The sequence below is a fragment of the Takifugu rubripes genome, chromosome 10 (genome assembly GCF_901000725.2).
Source record: "Takifugu rubripes chromosome 10, fTakRub1.2, whole genome shotgun sequence".
Classification (NCBI taxonomy): domain Eukaryota; kingdom Metazoa; phylum Chordata; class Actinopteri; order Tetraodontiformes; family Tetraodontidae; genus Takifugu; species Takifugu rubripes.
In genome coordinates this window covers 9,133,199-9,152,238 of record NC_042294.1, presented here as the reverse complement: position 1 = coordinate 9,152,238, position 19,040 = coordinate 9,133,199, and the positions used below count along the sequence as shown (strand labels likewise).

The 19,040-nt window shown below is 50.3% G+C and overlaps 1 protein-coding gene and 1 long non-coding RNA gene across 5 annotated transcripts in view; one reads left to right on the top strand and one right to left on the bottom strand.

Moving 5' to 3' along the window:
- Positions 1-13,112, top strand: part of LOC101069064 (cadherin-7) — a 73,309-nt gene extending 60,197 nt beyond the window's left edge. For all 4 annotated transcript variants that reach the window (XM_029842980.1, XM_029842979.1, XM_029842981.1 and 1 more), the window contains 3 exons: positions 4,706-4,823; positions 6,929-7,177; positions 11,441-13,112. In XM_029842980.1, coding sequence (XP_029698840.1) covers positions 4,706-4,823; positions 6,929-7,177; positions 11,441-11,955 — 882 coding nt within the window. In that variant the 3' untranslated portion in view covers positions 11,956-13,112. The remainder of the gene's footprint in view (positions 1-4,705; positions 4,824-6,928; positions 7,178-11,440) is intronic.
- Positions 13,113-14,393: 1,281 nt separating this feature from the next.
- On the bottom strand, positions 14,394-15,565 carry LOC115251322 (uncharacterized). Its single transcript, XR_003889894.1, has 2 exons — positions 15,342-15,565; positions 14,394-14,553 (listed from the first exon to the last, which is right to left on the bottom strand). It is a non-coding gene; the product is annotated as an uncharacterized lncRNA (long non-coding RNA).
- Positions 15,566-19,040: the final 3,475 nt, after the last annotated feature.

Here is a 19,040-nt window from a genome sequence, read left to right as displayed (position 1 = left end):
TTAGCATGTTTGTATTTTAGCTTTATTTCTATGTCTGTTTGTCTCGAGTTGATTATTTCGTGGCCACTTTCCTGTTTCAGTCGCTACCTTAGCCGCAGAGCTAGCGTATTTGATGATTGTTGTTGCACCTGTCACCTGACCTGTCACCTGTCACCTGACCTGTCACCTGTCACCTGACTGATTCACCCCGACCCTGCACACGATGTGTTCGTTTCCCCCATTAGCAGCTTATAAATTACGGCTGGGCGCCTGTGGCGACTCTGAACGCGGCAAAATAAAGTCCCCCCCCCCCAACGTTGGAGCAGCCCCCACCATGACAGCATCATCAGCAGGAAAAGGTGCTGCAGCCCTGTAATTACTCAGCTGAAGAAGACGTATTGCTTACTCAATGGCAGCGGCGCGCCGGGGGGGCCGGGGGGGTGGTGGTGGTGGGGGGGGGGGGGTTGAGCTGCAACTGCTGCAGGAGGCCGCCGTCCTCATTGATCATTCAGCTCCACTCAAACACACCCAGTCCTCAGTTTAGGGCCCGGACGCATCTTTGGATATTGGATCTGTTCAGAAGGGGGGGGGGGGGTCCTGTATGGGGGTGTCGGGGCCCGTTGCCTTTAATGAGCACTCCTGGTGAAGGATAGTTGCAGGGGGGGTTTGTCCAGTGACTAATGTAGCGATCCATAAAGGAAATCTATTGGTCTGAGAGCCGAGGAGGGAAGGAGCCGACGTGGATCACCTCCCTGGGAATGACGTTCCGATGATCGACGTCCTGCCTCCGCTGCTGCCGCCCCGCGCCAAAAAATCCCTCTTCCCGACGCTTATTGTTTGGATTGTTACGGATCTCCTCTGATGTGGGCGGAGCTAAATGACACTCGACCCCTCGGACGCCTCTCAGAGGAGGGCGTCGACCCCATGGCCCGGCGGGGCGATGTGGCTCTCCCGCTAGCTCGCCCATTTTTCAGCTACATTCTCTCTTATCGCCGATCTAGCGTTGCTAGCGCTACGCTAACAGTGGGGACGTATTTTACGTCCTTATTTGCATCCGTATTTTACAGTGGGAAACACGGTCGAGGGCTGTGGCGAGACCCCCGCTTGCTCCGTTCGTAATTAATTAAAACGCTGGCGTTTGCACGGCGGCTGTGGCGGCGGCGCCGTTTCCGTGTGAAGCTTTATTGGACCCCCCCCAGCTGTCATGCCCGCTGGCTTATTCACAGCCGTGACAGAGATGTAATGATAACATTTGCCACTCGGGGCCATGGGTGTCTCTCAGCAGCACAGATTGGGGGGGGGGGAGGCTGTGGAGGTGGATAACCTAGCATGTTTTAATGAAGCCCCCCCGACACCGCGCTCTCCAGAGATGCCACTTGTTCCGGATCACCGGAGCATCTGTCTCATGCCATCACATTAATTAAAGCTATGATGAGGGTGTGGGGGCAGGTCAGGGGGTCACGATGGACAATCCCTTCAATCACAGCCCCCCCCCCCAGCCCTCAAAAGACCCAGGACGAAGGTTTTGCAGACTGATAGATGGTCACGGCCGTAGCCATGGCGACCGGTGACCCGAAGGGTCCTGGTAGGAACGCCTGTTTTCCTCGGATCCGACTCGGCGCCGCTAAACTTGAGATGAAGGACTCGACTTTCCGCCTGCAGCCCACCTGAGGATTCCTTCTGTCTGGAACGACGCGCGGATGTTTTTCCAGCCCCTTTAGGAAGCTTTTTATGTTCCATCAGCGATTGTTCTCTCACGTCTGCACCGCGAATCCCCGGCGGCCTTCGGGATGCGTTTAATGGCGCTAATATACCGAACTGTAAACAAATAAAGGCAGAAAATCCAGGCTGAATGCGCTCTGTACGCTAGCATAATAGCCTCATTATAATGCTACAGTGTTTGCATTGCATTCTGGGACCTATACGTTCAATTTAGAGAGTGTATTTACTTCCAAATAAGACAGACGGAATAAGAAAAGGAGAAAACAGGAGCCTTGTTCCTGGAATAACAGCCGGCCTCCATTGATATGCAGCTATTAGCCCCGTTTCTGATGAAAAGTTAGCTTTGAAAAATCATTTCAAACACTCCTTTTTTTTCCTCAAGTTAATCTTGCAAACAGCCAGAAACCTCTCGACCACCGCTTCGCCCCGGGTTTATTAGGAGGTCCTGCACGGGGAGGGTGGGGGGGGGGGCTGTGGTGTTAAGGTGCATGTTGAGAAGGAAAATATTAGCGATGTAGCAGCAGGTCTGTTCCATAAAAAGGCTGCGATAATTTGACCTCAGATCTCCGCACGAGATCACTCCACAGCCTCAGAACTCCTGACTTGTGAGGATCCCGGCGAGCTAGCGCGCTCGCTCGCTTCAGGAAGGACCCTCGGCGCGCGATTCATTTAAAATTAACCCACCGGCTCGGAGACGGATCAAAAAGAGCCGGAGATTTGCTGAAGTGCGAGTTATCATTAAAAGGGTGCGTGTGAGAGGCGGCGATAGCAGCAGGATGGCCCGGCGCCGCGGATGTCAGGGGCGGGTGATGGTGAGGGCGCCGTTGTCACGGGGAGGGGCGTGATGAGGGGGGTGTGAAGACCACAGGACTCCCCCCCCCCCCCCCACACACAGCTGAGTGGCTGACTGGGGTTTATGGCAGGAGTTAGCTTCAGACTCACGTAACGGACGTAAACACGCCATCGGCCGGTGGGTCAGGTGGTTCACCGCTCCTGCCGCTGCTGTTCTCCGGTCCGACGCCTGTCGCTAGCGCTCGGAAGCTAACGTTTTGAACCTTTGCGTAACTTAACTCGAACAAAATGAAGCTCGGGATTTCAACCATTTTTACACATCTTTGGTTACGGTACTGGGATAATGTGAGGCGTCGCCTCCTTCCATCCTCCCCCCGGAGCCCCAGTGGTGGTTGGTCGGAACTGCAAGAAATTTGTGGCGATTGGAACAAGGCCCCCCCCCCTCAACTCTACTCTCATAATTCCTTGATTCACCATCCGTCTCCATCCAGTGGCCTGACAGGCCCCCTTCTGCTGGGGCTCAGGATCCCTCCCTCCATCCCTCCCTCCGTCCCTTCCTCCCTCCAACCTCCCTCACTCCATCCCTCCCTTCCTCCCTCTCCCCCTCCCTTTCTCCCTCCATCCCTCCCTCCATACCTTCCTCCGTCCCTTCCTCCCTCCATACCTTCCTCCGTCCCTTCCTCCCTCCATCCCTCCATTCCTCCGTCCCTCCCTCCCTCCATCCATCCCTCCGTCCCTTCCTCCCTCCGTCCCTTCCTCCCTCCATACCTTCCTCCCTCCGTCTCTCCGTCCCTTTCTCCCTCCATCCCTTCATCCATCCATCCGTCCATCCCTTCCTCTCTCCATCCCTCCATCCCTTCCTCCCTCCATCCCTCCATTCCTCCGTCCCTTTCTCCCTCCCTCCCTTCCTCCCTCCCTTCCTCCCTCCCTCCCTCCCTCCGTCCCTTCCTCCCTCCATACCTTCCTCCATCCCTTCATCCCTCCATCCATCCCTCCCTCCGTCCCTTCCTCCCTCCATCCCTCCCTCCCTCCATCCCTTCCTCCCTCCATCCCTTCCTCCCTCCCTCCCTCCATCAGAGCATCCCCCACCGAAGGTTCTGTGGAACGCCGTGCATCAGAGCTGCTAATGAAAGGCATTATACATGACAAAGTGTTTGATTTAAGGATGATTTACAGCCCCTTCCCTCCAGCGAGGAGCGGAACCCTTCCTGGAGATGAGCTCCGTCTCCATCAGCAATATTCAAAGGACATGAAAAGCTTTAAATTGTGTATAGGAGGCGCCGAGATAGGTCTCCATTAGAGGAGGAGCAGAGTGAGAGGCTTGTCAATTATTAGGATCTCTGAATCCATGGCAGATTTCCTTACACACACACACACACACACACACACAGGTGGGCTCAGGTGAGCCGTTGATAACGTCCCGATCTGCGGCCGATAACCTTTATTTCGCTAGTTTTATTTGCATTTCCGGGCGTCAGAACTGACTTTTGCAGATGAAAATGGAATTCTTTCCATTGAATTTGTTTGTGCAGTGAAACGTAGCCGGAATCTCAGCCGGTTGCCAGGTTTGATAATTGCCAGCATGTTTTTTTCCCACCTACACCAAACTGACACCTGGCAGCCTGTTAGCGGCAGCATTTAATCAAGGCCGACAACCGATAATCCAGGTTCCAGCCGTGATGGATCCTGAAGGCTGCTATTTTTCCTCAACCCTCTTTATTTGTCTATGTTTTTGATTCTCTTTCCTCCTTTGACGTTAGCCGCGGCGCCGCCAGATGTGATAATTTAGTGTGAATTGCTTTCAAGACGCTCTTGGATCCCGTCCTCGGGTGTGAGCTGTCACACGGTCCAGTTTTCAAACTCCCTCCAAAACGGATCCAGGAGCCTTCATCTAAATGTGCAGTGGTCACGCCCACTTTGATGGCGGCGGCGGCTATCATTTGTCGTCCATATGGCGTGTGATACGCTTCTGTCCTACAGGATGTATCAAACCTTTTTCGCCTATGTTGCAGGAAGCTACTGTAATTAAAGCTGTATCACGTTTTTTTCCCCCTTAGCTTGATCACGTGTGTCAATAAATACGACGTTAGCCTCCCAAGTAGCGCGCGTGTTGATGGCGTTCGGAAAACAAGGTGGCATTCACCAAACTGTCGTTCCGGATCAGCTCCTCGTCCTAATTGTGCCCTTCGGTCCCTTCTTTGGATGTTCTCAGGTGATCCAGACCGTCAGCGCCGTGGACAAGGACGAACCTCCGAGCGGACATCGCTTCTATTTCACCCTGGCGCCCTCTGTCGCCGGGAACCCGAACTTCACCCTTCGTGACAACAAAGGTGATTCCTTTTTTTTGTTATTGTCCATTTATTAATTTATTAATAACACTGCTTCAGTCCCAGTCAGACGGGTCCAACGCCGTCCGTACCACCGGGTTTAGCTAACGACCGGCCCAGGGATGAGGTGGACCTTTACCCTAAAGGTTGACCTTCACCCTAAAGGTTGACCTTCACCCTAAGGGTGGACCTTCACCCTAAAGGTGGACCTTCACTCTAAAGGTGGACCTTCACTCTAAAGGTGGACCTTCACCCTAAGGGTTGACCTTCACCCTAAGGGTGGACCTTCACTCTAAAGGTGGACCTTCACTCTAAGGGTGGACCTTCACCCCAAAGGTGGACCTTCACCCTAAGGTGGACCTTCAGCCTAAGGTGGACCTTCACTCTAAAGGTGGACCTTCACTCTAAAGGTGGACCTTCACCCTAAAGGTTGACCTTCACCCTAAGGGTTGACCTTCACCCTAAGGGTTGACCTTCACCCTAAAGGTTGACCTTCACCCTAAGGTGGACCTTCAGCCTAAGGTGGACCTTCACCCTAAAGGTGGACCTTCACTCTAAAGGTGGACCTTCACTCTAAGGGTGGACCTTCACCCTAAGGGTTGACCTTCACCCTAAGGGTTGACCTTCACCCTAAAGGTTGACCTTCACCCTAAGGGTTGACCTTCACCCTAACAAGACAGCGTCCCATAAGCACCTCCCAGGATTTATTCCCTATATTTTCTATATTATTTCTATATTTTCTATATTGGCTGGGCTCCTCCTAAAAAAGGCCGACCCCCGTTCCTTCACGTAACACATGTAGATAACTGATGTGAGGACATTTGTAAAAACAAGGAGCAAACATTAAATTCACGAGCGGACGTTGTAAAATCGATAACTCCTGATGACCACGGCCGATAAAGCCAACAATAAAAGCTAATCTCTGCTGCTTTATCATAGCAGGAGCGGCGCAGCAGCACCTTTATCAGCCCGGTGCTGCTGTGCAGCAGGAATACAGAGAGAGGGGAGCGAAAGTTTCAGCCTTCAGAGCGAGCCGGAGCCGTCGGTCCGGTCGGGATCGCTCTATTGGCTGCTCACCTCTCCTGGAATTGAGCCTCGCAGCAGTCGCCGCTGACACTCCGGCCATTGCTCACTCCGGCCCGCTCCGTCCTCCATCTGGACACAATCTTCTCAGGACTCAGGAAGGCGAGTCGGCGGAGCCTGGCAGGTCCGCAGAACGGAGCCATAACTCTGCCATGACAACAGCCCGTTTCTGGGTTATTGTTCAGCCCAACTGTGGAGCCACAACTTTGCTTTGACTCCAAACACACGTCCACTTTATTTCAGCCACCGACCCACCGGGGAGCTCCGTTTTAAACCCATTTGACCTTTGAACCCGTTTGAGCGGCACACAGGCACTCCGCTGGTTCTTAACCAGTTTAGCCTCACGTTTGAGAGGTCGAAACCCCCCCTTGAAGCTGAGTGAATATCCTGAGTTTACCCTCAAACAACGGTGGAAACCACAGAAAAAGGTCCAGACTGGAGTCTGAAGGAGAAAAGCTCGAAGGTTTGGAGTAATTGCAGGGAAGTGACGGGACAAATCCATCACGTCTTCACCAGCTCAGCCTCAATTCCGAGCGCTAGCCCGGCTCCCGAGTCTGAATCCTCCTTTTTCAGACCTGATCTCTGCCCAAAACCCCATCTAATGCGTCTCAGCGACCCGGAACACAGCCTTTAAACTAGCGACTCCTCACCTGAGCCCGACCCTCTCAGTCCCTGCAGTCAGAAGGTCCTCAGAGAGCAGCAGCTAGCTACGGGAGGCTCAGGTTAGCCGTCGACTTCCGGCTGTAATGGCACCTTGTTCTCGTCTGGCTGCTCTTTCACATGAAACTCCGACATCAGAATCAAGCCCATCATTATCCGACAGGTGGTCCAAATCAGCCGCCGCACCGCCGCCACATAATGAGTCCCGTTAATCACACCATCTGTCGGCGTTCCTGCTTTTAAATCTATAAAAATCACTTCAGACCGCGCGAGCCAAGGAACGCGCCCCCCCCGCTGGTCCGGCAGCAGACCCCCGCCTCCGTTCACCTGCGGCACGTTTACCTGGGCTCTCGTTCCCCTTTCAGACAACACGGCGTCGGTGCTCACCAAGCGGGGCGGCTTCCTGCGGCGGGAGCAGCCCGTCTACCTGCTGCCGGTGCTGATAACGGACAGCGGGAGCCCCGCCCTCAGCAGCACCAGCACGCTGCCCGTGCGGGTGTGCGACTGCGACTCGGACGGCGTGGCCCTGTCGTGTGGAGCTGTCGCCTACACCGCCACCGGCCTCAGCACCGGCGCTCTCCTGGCTATTTTAAGCTGCATCATCACGCTGCTGGGTAAGAGCCTCGCCACTTCGGTGATGATGGGGGGGGGGGGGGGGGGGGGTCTCTGGTGGTGCTCTGGTTGATCCCAGATACATGACGCAAGTCAAGACCCTTAGCTCAACCTAAAATATGGATTAAGCTAATGCTACTTGCTAATCATAGCTGCTGGGGCTGGTTCGGCCGCTAACCTGAAATATATTTACAAGTTAGAGCATCAGCTACCTGCCTTCAGCGGGATCTTCTCCTCTCACCTGTCAGAGCTCCAAACCTCATTCTGAGTTTCCACCTTAATGAAACAAGCCTGCAGGTGTTTCTGCCTCTATCAAAGCTCAACATCTCCACAGGCCTTCGGACGCCCACGTCTGCGGAAAAATATTAAAATGTGACGACCGCTGTTTGGGAATAAATTCACTGTTTTAGCTTTAGCTACCTTAGCTGGTCCTTTAGCTGTTATGGCAGCTTCCCTGGAGTCAGAGGCTTGATGAGGCGCCACCATCTTTTTGATGCTAACGCTAGCTGTTCACAGCCTCCATATGTTAATCGTGTCATCATCAACATTTGGAGTTGGATGAGTTGGGAATGTTTAGACGCCACAGGAGGGATTTTCAGCCGTTCACCAGACAGTCGACGTTCTTTCAAGGACGTTTTTGGACAAAAAACGACAATCACGGCTTTCACAAAGAGAACCGGTGCCTCTGGTTTCGGAAGGCTCATAATTCCTCCCTCCAGATTCAGCAGAATTTCCTTGCTGATTTATAAAGGTCTCTGGGATAAAACCAACTGGAATCACAGCGTCCCTGCTCTCTGTTGTTCAGGCCAAATGCAAAGAAACGCAAATTTACTTTTAATGAGGGGCGATTTTGCCTGCCTCCCCCAACTACCCTTAAACTTTTTTCCTTCTTTCTTATCTTTGGCATGAAAAATCTTTCCCTGGATGGAGGGCTGCTAATAGCATCTGGCTCTTTAGCCTGAGGACAGGGGCTCAGGAATCGCGGCTTCAGTTGAATGAACCTGGTTGTATTTTTTTGTGCGACTGTTAGCGGCACACGTGCAGCGGCTCGGCCCAGTCGGCCTCCGTCAATACGTCCTTTTCTCTCTGGAGTAGAAAGAATGCTAATATGTCTGATTCTCTAGTTTTAGATCCGTACCGAGCCCTCAAGTCCTGCTTTTGCACCAGCAAAGCCGTCATGTCAGAGAACTTTAGCGATGCTAACAGAGTAGGTTTAAGGAACGCTGGGGTCTTTTAGGTAGATTAAAAATGTCTGAAAGGCAAAAAAAATTAATTAATTCGGTGTTACAACACACATTAAAACAGACCTTTCAAATTCAGAGCACATCGGTGCGGCGGCATGTCTAAGCTAACCTACGCTAAGGGTCATTAATCACAGGTTGATATTTTTAGACGTAATTACAGCCTTGTCCTCCCGCCGCCGTGTTCCTGAAGTGAGCAACTCTGTGTTATTTTTTCACAACTGTCATTTCAGACTTCAGTTCCGTAAATGATGATCCCAACCGAGGCCGCCGTTATCTCGTTAGCATAGCGTTCCGTATTTTTCCCAGGACAGACCAGGTATGGTTTAATCCTCCGGAGGGCCAATTAGGACATTACGTAGCGCTCCGATTCTCCAGACGGTTATTTCTGTCTCGTCCAAGTCATTCTTTAAATTCCCACTCACGTCTCTCATTTTACTGTCTTCCCTCAGCGGCTACGGCTCCATTTATTTGTCCGCCGTAAAACGGCGAACGATTCTTCCCCAACGTGCGGTACCACGTTAGAGCCTCTCCGTTAAGGTCTCTGGCAAATGTGCCCCCGCGTTATTCCTAGTGTGGTTGTTTATGTCTCTGACCCTCAGCGTGCACGTGTAGGATTCAGATTAGCATCAATAAAGACGGCAGCAGAATTATTTACAGAAGTTTCTTAAGTCGTCTGACGTATCGACTCCACTTTGGGTCAAGACCCGTTCAAAGATGATCAAAGATCAAGTAAGACAATCATATATGTGTATATATATACAGTATATACGTCAAACGCTGATGCTAACAAAGCCGCGTGGAAGAGCTTGAGGTGGAAATTAAATCACATCCTTGAGGATTTATTAGCGCTGTCCGAAGTGCTCATCACAGCTCCGCAGGAATAAATCACATGGGTTTGTGAGGACTGAAACAGAAACACACTCCGCCCACTGATATCGCTCTGCTGGCCTCCGTGACCATGAAGCTAACGGCCAAGTGTTAACTGGCTGCGCTAAAGCATGCGATTAAATAAACATCCGCACCCTGAAAGATATTTACAGAAAGAAAAACAAGATAAACAAGCGTGTTCAGGAATCATTTCAGATTCACAAGATTTCTGAACTGTAGCTTTGAGGGCTAATGCTAAAATATGTTCCACCTTTCAGGTCTGCCGCTGAGTTATGTCATTTACTTTAGAATCCCACAGTGATTAGCCACAATGTTAGCGTAAAGAAAAAAGCACGATTCCATGACTACTTCCTGTTCTGTCCAGAAACCTTTAGCATGTTAGGGTATCAGACAAATCCATCATTTAACAATTCAGCTTAACCAAGTAAAACTTTGGAAATGCTAACTGCATTAAATGTTTTCTGCGCGTACCTTAGATTAGCAGGGTCGGACTCTGATATACAAAACAGAAAAACCTCGTTAATCTTTAGCAAATCTCTTCCTCACCGTTCTCGTGCGTTGTCATGGCGATAAACGCGAGAGATATGGAGTAAAAATAGGGGGCGTGTCTGTGGGTTGTGAGAGGTGACGGCATCAATTAAAAGTTGTTTTCACTCTCAAAAAGAAAAGTCTGAAAATAGCGCTAATGTCACATCGGTAGCATCACTATGGAACATCAAACATGTAGCTTATAATTGTAGCTGATAGAATCCCGATGTTCTGAATTATGCTGCTGCTAGTTTACATAAGAGCATGAAGCTAACGGTCAAGTGTTAACTGGCTGCGCTAAAGCACCTGCATACGTTATTAGCTTTAGCAGAACAAGCGCCATCTTTGTTTATTTTTGCACTGTAAAAATAACCAAAAACGACGATAAAGAATCGAGATTTCTGTCAGAACCGAACTCATCGCCTCGCCGTTAAGACTCATCAAAACCAAATAAATACTGCGATGAAAAATGCGATGAACAAATCTCGACATTCCGCATCGATCGGAAAGGTTTGTCGATCCGAACATTCCAATTAGAGCTGGATTGATCGGCTCTACGCCGTCCGTAAATGTGCTACCAGCAACAGACTTTATATTCTCCGCCATCCGTCCGCTCATCCGCCTCCACACGTGAGGAGGTCTGTCTCTAGCCTGGGATGCACCGCCGCCGCCGCCGCCGCCTCCTTCCAGGCGTTAAACCCTAAAGAGCTTTGCTGGAGAGCGTCGAGAATATTCAGTTTCAATGATCCACTTTGTGATTCCTTTTGGAGACGAGCCGCCGAATCGAAGGGAATTTAAAACAACTCGACGTCCTCAAATCAGAGGAGGCGTGGCGTTTCTGAAAGGAGAGTCGCGGATGTTGGAAGTTCTCGGGCTGGAGGAACAGTTAGCTGGTGTTTTGGCGCCCATTCATCTCCAGCCCTTCCTTGTGACACTCGCCACCTTCCGTTTGTTCCCTCTGAAGTCGTGTTTGAATGAGGTTCCTGGGCCCCGTCCGCACGCCGTAGCTCAAAGTAAGGACCCACGGGCCGATATTTCACCGGCGCCGGCGTGACACTGATGGATGGAGGATCATTAGACGTTTGCCAGTTTGCTTGGGTGTGGAGTTATTTTCAGCGGTAATGTATGGGCCCGGGGTGCGGGGGTCTGGGGGAGGGGTCCAGCTGGGACCTAAGAGGAGAGGAGCTTTGTACATGTCAGGAGGCAAAGTGTAGGTGTTGGGAATAAAAGAGGGTCACGATGGATTACACGGCCGGTTCGGATGTAGGGACTCTAAACGGATTCACGGCAGGATGTGCTGAACCGTTTTTATTCCAGACGCTGATGCCGACGACCTCCCCCGGTGATGCGTTCGGTGACATCCATATTTATGTAAGCTAACCTAGAAAAACAAAACAAACGCTAACTTTGGTGACAACTAAGGAATTAGCATTACCGATCCTGAGTAATCAAGGCAGGGTTCAACTTGTTCTTCACTGGGTTCCTCTGGTGTGGCCCTTCATTGAGGAGCCTGGGAGCCTCTACCAGGCCCCAGGACCATGACCCGTCCAAGGGTCGACAGTTCTAGTCAAGGTCCTTACTGACTGTGGTTCTCTTCCTCCTCAGTGATGGTTCTCTTGATCGTGACGATGCGTCGGAGGAGGAAGCAGCCGCTAATCCTTGAGGAGGAGCGGGACATCAGGGAGAACATCGTGCGCTACGACGACGAAGGTGGGGGCGAGGAGGACACCGAGGCGTTCGACATGGTGACCCTACGAAACCTAAACGTCATCAGGGACCCCAACGTACGGCGGGACGTCACGCCGGACACTCCGACCTTTTACCATTACCCGCCGGCCTCCCGCCAGTCTTTTAAGACCCTGCCAGACAACGTGGTGTTTCGGGAGTTTATTTGGGAGCGGCTCAAGGATGCGGATGTGGACCCTACGGCGCCCCCCTACGACTCTCTGCAGACGTACGCCTTTGAAGGCAGCGGCTCTGTTGCCGAGTCGCTGAGCTCTCTGGAGTCACTAAGTACAGACTCGGATCAGAACTATGACTATCTCAACAACTGGGGGCCGCGATTCCAAAAGCTGGCCGACCTGTACGGCAACGGCGACGGCGCCGCCGTCTTCTCGTAGCCCCTAAACGTCTCGGATTTAAAGAGTCGGAGGAAGCGATTTTGCCGTCCTCAGAGGAGCAGCGGGAGCGATTCAAAGACAACACACGAGCGATTGAAAGAGCGACGCGTTGACGAGGTTCTTGGGTTTGTTTACCTCCTTGTGTGGATTTTCAGAAGTATTCCAGTTTTGACACGGACTTCAAAAGTAGGACGGGAAACCTTGAGGGCCACCGACATTAAAGGTTCTGTTTCGGGGGCTCCAGTTCGACCACTGACACTGCAACGAGTTTTTACTGGGAGTCACCTGACCTTTTGTCCCGGCAGTGGGCGCTAACCCGGCGCGCTAGCTTTGCTGCATTTACTTTGCGACCTTTTTGTGAGACCCTTAAATGTTTTTGATGAATCTCCGAAAGCCAAAATCGTCCCTGAAATACGACAATTTTGTTCTTTTACTTCCTTTAGGGGGAAATTCAGAGGAAAGGAGGTTTTTTTTTTTCCTGCCACTGATGTGACAGAGTCACGTTATTTATGGCGTTTGTCTGAACACAAGCAGTATTAAAACAGTAGTTGATGTGCAAAACGTACTTTGTGCAAATTATAATGGGACATTTCTATCTCGTCGATGTCTCCCCCGGCTGAAACAGGAAAATATCCTATTTCTTTCTTAATTTCCAAACAAAATATTTTGCAGATGTTCCGCTGTAGCGTGTGTTTGAGTCTGTTTCTTCCTATTTCCTGGTCCGATGTATAATTTCTGAGCTATAAACTTCTGTTGCGCTGCTTTCCGGGGGCGGTGGGGGGGTGGTTTGGGAACATCTGCTACGCTAGGAAGCTTTTTTTTCCGGATGGATCAGGCGTCTTTGAGGTTGGCACCACTCAAGGGAAAAAAAAATACATATCTTTCTGAAACAAGTGTCCATAAACACCTCAGAGTTGCAGTTTGTAGGCAAATTTCGCTTCTGTAGTTGGCAGAAAATGTCGTCATTCTGAACTTTTGACACCAACAGGACACACTGTATGATAGTTAGCGCTGCCACGTTGTGCCGCCTTGTTTTTCCAGCTTCAACATATTATGTTATGATGTGCAACTGATCTGTGTTATTATTTATTTTGAAGCGGCGGAGTCGTGTTTTTATCCCTTTGCTGAAAATAAAATTGACATTCAGTATTAAAAAATGTTTCTTTTGGTCCAACAGCAGCAGCTGAAAGGAGATTCCAGACATGGAGGAGACTTGGGATTTCTTTTTTCCTCATCTTTGTTCGTTGCGCCGTCTGTAGTTGAAAAGCAGAGCGACACAGGCGCTCCGCAGGCGCTCCACAGGCGCTCCACAGGCGCTCCACAGGGGTGACTGGGAGGAGTCCTCAGGGAGTTGGCGAGGACTCCAGAGACTATCCCTTAATGTTGTGTTCAAATCCTCCCGTAATTTACAGGTTTAGTATGGTAGTTCCCAAAGAATGCCGAACGGGACTACGACTCGATCGATATTTTCGTTCCAAAAATCGAAATCAAAGATTTAATGAGCATCTCAAAGGTGCTCAGGAATTCGCTCGGTAAAGGCGTCGCCGGTCGCATAAACACCGAATTTCTACATGTAGCTATGATGCTAGCTAAAACTAGCTAGTTCAAAGCGTAATGGATAGACCCTCTTTGCTTAAATGGGTTGTGTTTGCTTGTGTTACGCTGTGCCATAATTACGAACTTTATCAGCAGCTATCGACGGCCCCTGAACACGCGTCTCCAGTTATCTCCAACGCCGACAGCAGATCGTCGGAGACGACCGGCCGTCAATCAAAACCAGACGTGGGAGCGTGTTGAACGGCCGCCACCTCGGGGGTGCTTATGAGCAATCAGGGATCCTCCGCTATCAGGGGCTCAATCTGGCCCAGGCTTGATTACTGGTGTTAGCCGCGGATTGTTGGAAGCTCCGGCGGCCCGGGGCAGCCGCAGACACTTCGCTCCGTCCTTATCATAACCATGCATCATCGGCAAATTGCCCTGACAACGGCGTCCCTATTTTCAGGGGCTCTCGGAGAGATGAGGCCACGCTTCTCCTCAGATTGTCTGCTGGAACATGGCTAATGGAGTTTGACCCTCCTGACAGCCCGTTAGAGAAATCGCTCTCCGCGGCCGCCGCCTGGCTCCGTGTGCGGCGCAGGTGTCCGCCATCGCCGATGACGGAGCGTCGCCTCCGTTTATCCTGTGATGGTGATTAACGGCTTTGATGTGAACAGGAGAGTCTCTGATGTTTGGGAACTTCAGAGACAACAGAGCATCAAAACATCGATTAAATATTGCTGGTGAAATGAAGGAATCAAAACACATTATAACGAACATCTTAGTTGTCCCGTTTTAAGCTAAAAATAGCACCTGGAAGCAGGTGAATGAATGCAGAGCGTGTTCGATGTGGCGGCATGCCGTGCTAGCAGCCAGGGAGCAAAACAGATATATTTTTTTTTAATTCCAGGTCAGGAGGAGATTTAGCCAGATTAGCGCTGAAATTTGACATTCGAGCAGCGAGCGAGTCCCCGTTTCCACCCTGGACACAGACGGCGGTGCTTTGGTGGTGGGCCGACTGGGCCGCCGCTCCGGCATCAGCTGGATGACTCCTCGCTGGTCCTTTGAAACAGAGAAGAGGAGCGAGGAAGATCAAAGGCCGTTCCCGCGCCATGTTTTATTCCGTCTCTCGCTCCGCAGTCGACCGCGCCCGCGGCTAAAGAAATGTCAGACCTGAGGTTTGTGTACTCTGCCGCTCCGCACAAATTAGACTGATCCCAGACCTGAGTGGCATGAATAATTCTCTTGAGAGGAACATGTGGGGAGCGCACCAGGACAACCGCGAGGAGCGGGAAAGTAGGTCAAGTGGCCGGATAAGGGTAACCGGGTTCAAAACGAGGGACGCTTTAGGACGTTAAACTGGTCCCAGACCGGAAGATATTTGCCTGAACTGCTGTTAGCATTGGTGTCAATTCCATGATAAAAGCTACTGGAACTTTCGTCCATTGCCGGGGGGATGGGGGGGGAGCTAGGCTCCTCAACAGTTGAGGAGCCTAGCTTAGGCTAGCTAGCATTACCGCTGAGGAATCCAAATATCTAGCCTGTGATGGTCAAAGTACACTTGAGTGCTTGAGCAAACAGACTGAAAAAACAAGATAATCGTCCAAACTGCACGTAGCTTTAGCATTTCTGCCTATATGTTTCCTGACTAAACTGATGATCTCGCCAACGTTTGTTGGTAGAAACATGTCAGAGCGTTAATGAGCCATAATCGGCCCAGGCCTAATTAGCGACACTTTTTATTTTTACGCGGTTTATCATCGTTAGCCAAGCCCGACGCGCCCGACGAAGTTTGGAGCGAGTGGGTGGCTCGAATGTTTGTTTATCGTGTCGACACGGAAAATACTTACACGCTTCATCGGCCCCGGCGGTGAGACGCGGTTCCGCTGGCCCACAGCTGCCTTTAGCACGGAAGGATGGTGAGGTAATCGGATCTGAAAGGACTGTGGAGGGAAACATGCTAATGGGAGATTTAAGGTTGGTGTTTCTGGGGTTTTCTCAGTCATACTTGGCTGAATTACACATTCAAATCAGGAGGACTAATAAATCATCTATCAATGGGACCATTACAGCCCATCAGAGCTGCTCTAACACCAGAACTGAGCTTTAATTATCTACGTTTGTGCTGTTTTTGGAGTCCAAGAAAGAGGGAAAAAGTTGAACCAGACTTTTCTTTTTCTTTTCTCTTTTACAGCGTTTGTCTGACATGATTAATGACAACATTCATCCTTCAGAACGTCGGCGTTTTATTTGAACGCAAACGAGCGCCTGATTAATAATTCACAGGCGCTATTGTGGGTCCGAGGTGTTAGCATGCTGGGCTGGTTTTCCTAATAAAACCCTGCCGATGGGATCACCCCCCCCTCGTATTTAATTGAGTTTGACCAGGTCTCTCCTCAGTGTTGGGCTAATCTCCCGGCAGGATTGTTGCCTCTCCTCGGGGGGGAGACGGGGGAGGCCGATAAACTTTGAAGCCAGAGCCGAGAACCTGCTCGCTGCACCTTCTGCATTATTCATGACAAGGCGACTAGAGCATCTTCAAATGGGCTGTCATTTCCTTTTACCCTCCATCACAATGTCCATATGCTGCACTCACAGGAGAGGGGTGGTGGTGAGGGAGGGGGGGGTATCTCCAGCTAAGCCTAGCCAAACAGGGACACGCGCGCTAACCGAGACATCCGCAGGTAAACCCACACAAAGGGAACTGTAGTGGGGATTGAAAGAAGAAAAGGAGAAACTCTTCTGTGGTGTATTTCAATCTCGCCGTCCAAGGCTAACCTCCTCCCACTGCTGCCGCTCTTCCAAGTAAACACGATCGTATTCCGGCATTCCTGCCAAACCGGGAGTCCATGGGAGGGGGGAAAAAAAAGTGGTAAAATGACAAACAAAAGCAGCAGTCGGGAAGTTTGCAGCAACATTTTCAAAGACCCATCAAAGTTTTTGTGACATTTCAGGTAAAGTCGAGCATAATTGTTCTCACGGGAAACAAAAGATGGTTTTTTTTCTCGTTTTTAGCGCGGAGGCGTAGCTGCTGTTGTGGTGCACGTCGCTCCGGCTCCTCTGTGACATTTCGTCAGTGGCCCCCGAGCCCTCGCAGCCAGCGTTCCGCACCTTATTTGCGTTTACGGAGTTTGTTTACGTGACAAAAACCACGCAGGGCGCGTCCGTCTTAATTGGGACTGCCGTCACCACACCTCCCCGATGCCTGCCGCTCCGCGGTAACATGTCATTAGATGGTTCCAGGACCGTTCACTCAGAAAATTAGAGGTCTCGGTGGACGCGCGGAGGCGTCAACGGCGCAAAAACAGCTGGAACCGTTGCAGTTTTAGAAAGAAAAAAAGAAAAAAAGGGAATGAAAAGCAGAGGAGGACTGGGTGGAGTTGAGATAATAAAAACTGCTAAAGTCACTTTGGTCCTTTTGTTTCTGACACCCGCACCTTGAAATTAGCGGATAAGCTAACAGATTGTTAAGCGCTAGAGAAAGTGGTCTATGGTCCCGCGGGGCCAACGCTGATCATCCCATAATAACATCAACCTTAAGGTAAACACCGTCGCTAAATCCTGCGTCCTTGTTGATGAACCCAGCCTGCCGAACACACCTGGCCACTAAACATCTGGCAGACACGATGGAATCGCTAACATTCCGTTTCCACAAGTGCCTTGTTTTGACACTCCTGACAGCCTGGAATTTAACTCGCCGTTGTTGTCGTCCCGACGACGAAGCTGTCAACGTCCCCAGGTAATAAAGCGATAATAAATTAAGGGATATTGCCAATTTTCAAACAGAAACGCAAACACAGCACACTAGCAATCGCTGGCTGATGTGTTACCACAGTTCATCCTTTCCTCGGACTCCATATTAATGTGTGTAAAACAGTGAAGACATCCAATAATAGTGCTGCTGTTTTATCCTTATTTTCACGCGTCGCCTCACTTTTTCCCGCCTTTTCTGCCACTGAACGTGCGCCTGAAGGTCACGTTCGTCCGATCAAAGAGCAGGAGAGTTTATGTTTCCGATCAATGAGCGTAAGAATTTACTCTAACGATGAGAGTAGCGATGTATCGTCAGGCAAGAGTTTGCTCAGAAACAGACGTTTTAAGTGACGCTAACTCGTGATCTCCAATACGAAGCAGAGAATATCGTGTAAATATTAAACATAAAACCAGAAAAATCTGTCCGAACCCTTTCAGAAGCAGGTCAACCAGCGCGTGAATAATCGCAGCCGTGCGCTAAGGTCAACAGCGCCGTTTGACCTCGCTGAAATGAACCTTGAATAAACTCACCACTGTACGCTACAACACTACGATTTACCAACTAACCTCCACTTTCTCTGATTGCCTCTTGTGCCGCCCTTAAATTAGCCGTCTCATCCTGAAACTGTGTAAATGTGATGTTGGGAAATGAATAATAACAGGGAGCACTTTTGCTGTGTACTAGAACACTTAAAGCACTCTTCTCATCATGAATTTACTGGGTTTATTTATTTATTTCTCGCATGATTTATGTCTATTCTCTTCTGTCTGTCCTCCCCTGAGCCTGGTCCTGCTCAGGGTTTCTTCCTGTTAGAGGACAGTTCTTTTTCTTGTTGGGGGGGTCAGCTCCTGGGACTCCATTTTGATTGTAAGGCTGCATAAATAAAGATGAATTGAGCTGAATTTTGAAAAACTATTCTGCCTTCAGTTACGAATAAAAACGACTCTGTTTTTAATCCAAACGTGGTTCAGAACTTCCACCAATAATCGGAAGTACTTTTACTCATCAAATACCATCTCAGAGACGAATCCTGCAGGTTCCCGGTGGGACAGTCGGTAAATATTTCCTTCACTGAATAATTGCTGTTAAATCCGTGCGTGCGCACGTGCGTGCGTGGCGGGTAGGTGGGTGTCCCTCAGCCTGATGCGCCTCTGTGGGGATGTAATAAATATGTTTGATCCAGAGCTTCTGTGATGTATGTCTTGGGATCCTTGTGTTTACATTGCTTATATATCTCCAACCTCCACAGAGCCAGAACCCTGCTGGAAGACGCGGCGCGCTCAAACGTGCGCGCTGCGGTCTTTAACGATTAATATCAAATCACACGCTGATTATTTTACATTTAAAGGCAATAATCTACGAGTTTCACCGTATGAAGTATAACATACACACATGTTTCACCTCCCCGTTCAAAAACCGTTCATCGGTCTGGCAGGTAGTTCGAATCACAGCCCCCCCTCGACCAGACCCCTCCTGTGTTGAGGGCCTGGTTGTTCATGCGCTACGTGGACTCACAGCCTGTTTAGCATTCAGCCACTCCAGTTTTGTAAAGGTTAGCAACACCTAATTAGACATTTATGTGGGATCTTCAAAGGTCCCTGCGTTATTAATGATGTGCTACTTCTGAGGACGGCAACCGTGACTTTTATTTTCGATTTCCCTGACTCCAGGAGCACACTTAGAGCAACACAGCGGACACCCACAATGCAACAGGACAATAATAACCAGGTCTGTCTCTCACCTGTAGCTACACAGCTAGCTAGCAGACATCTTTGGCGACACAACAGCTGCCCTT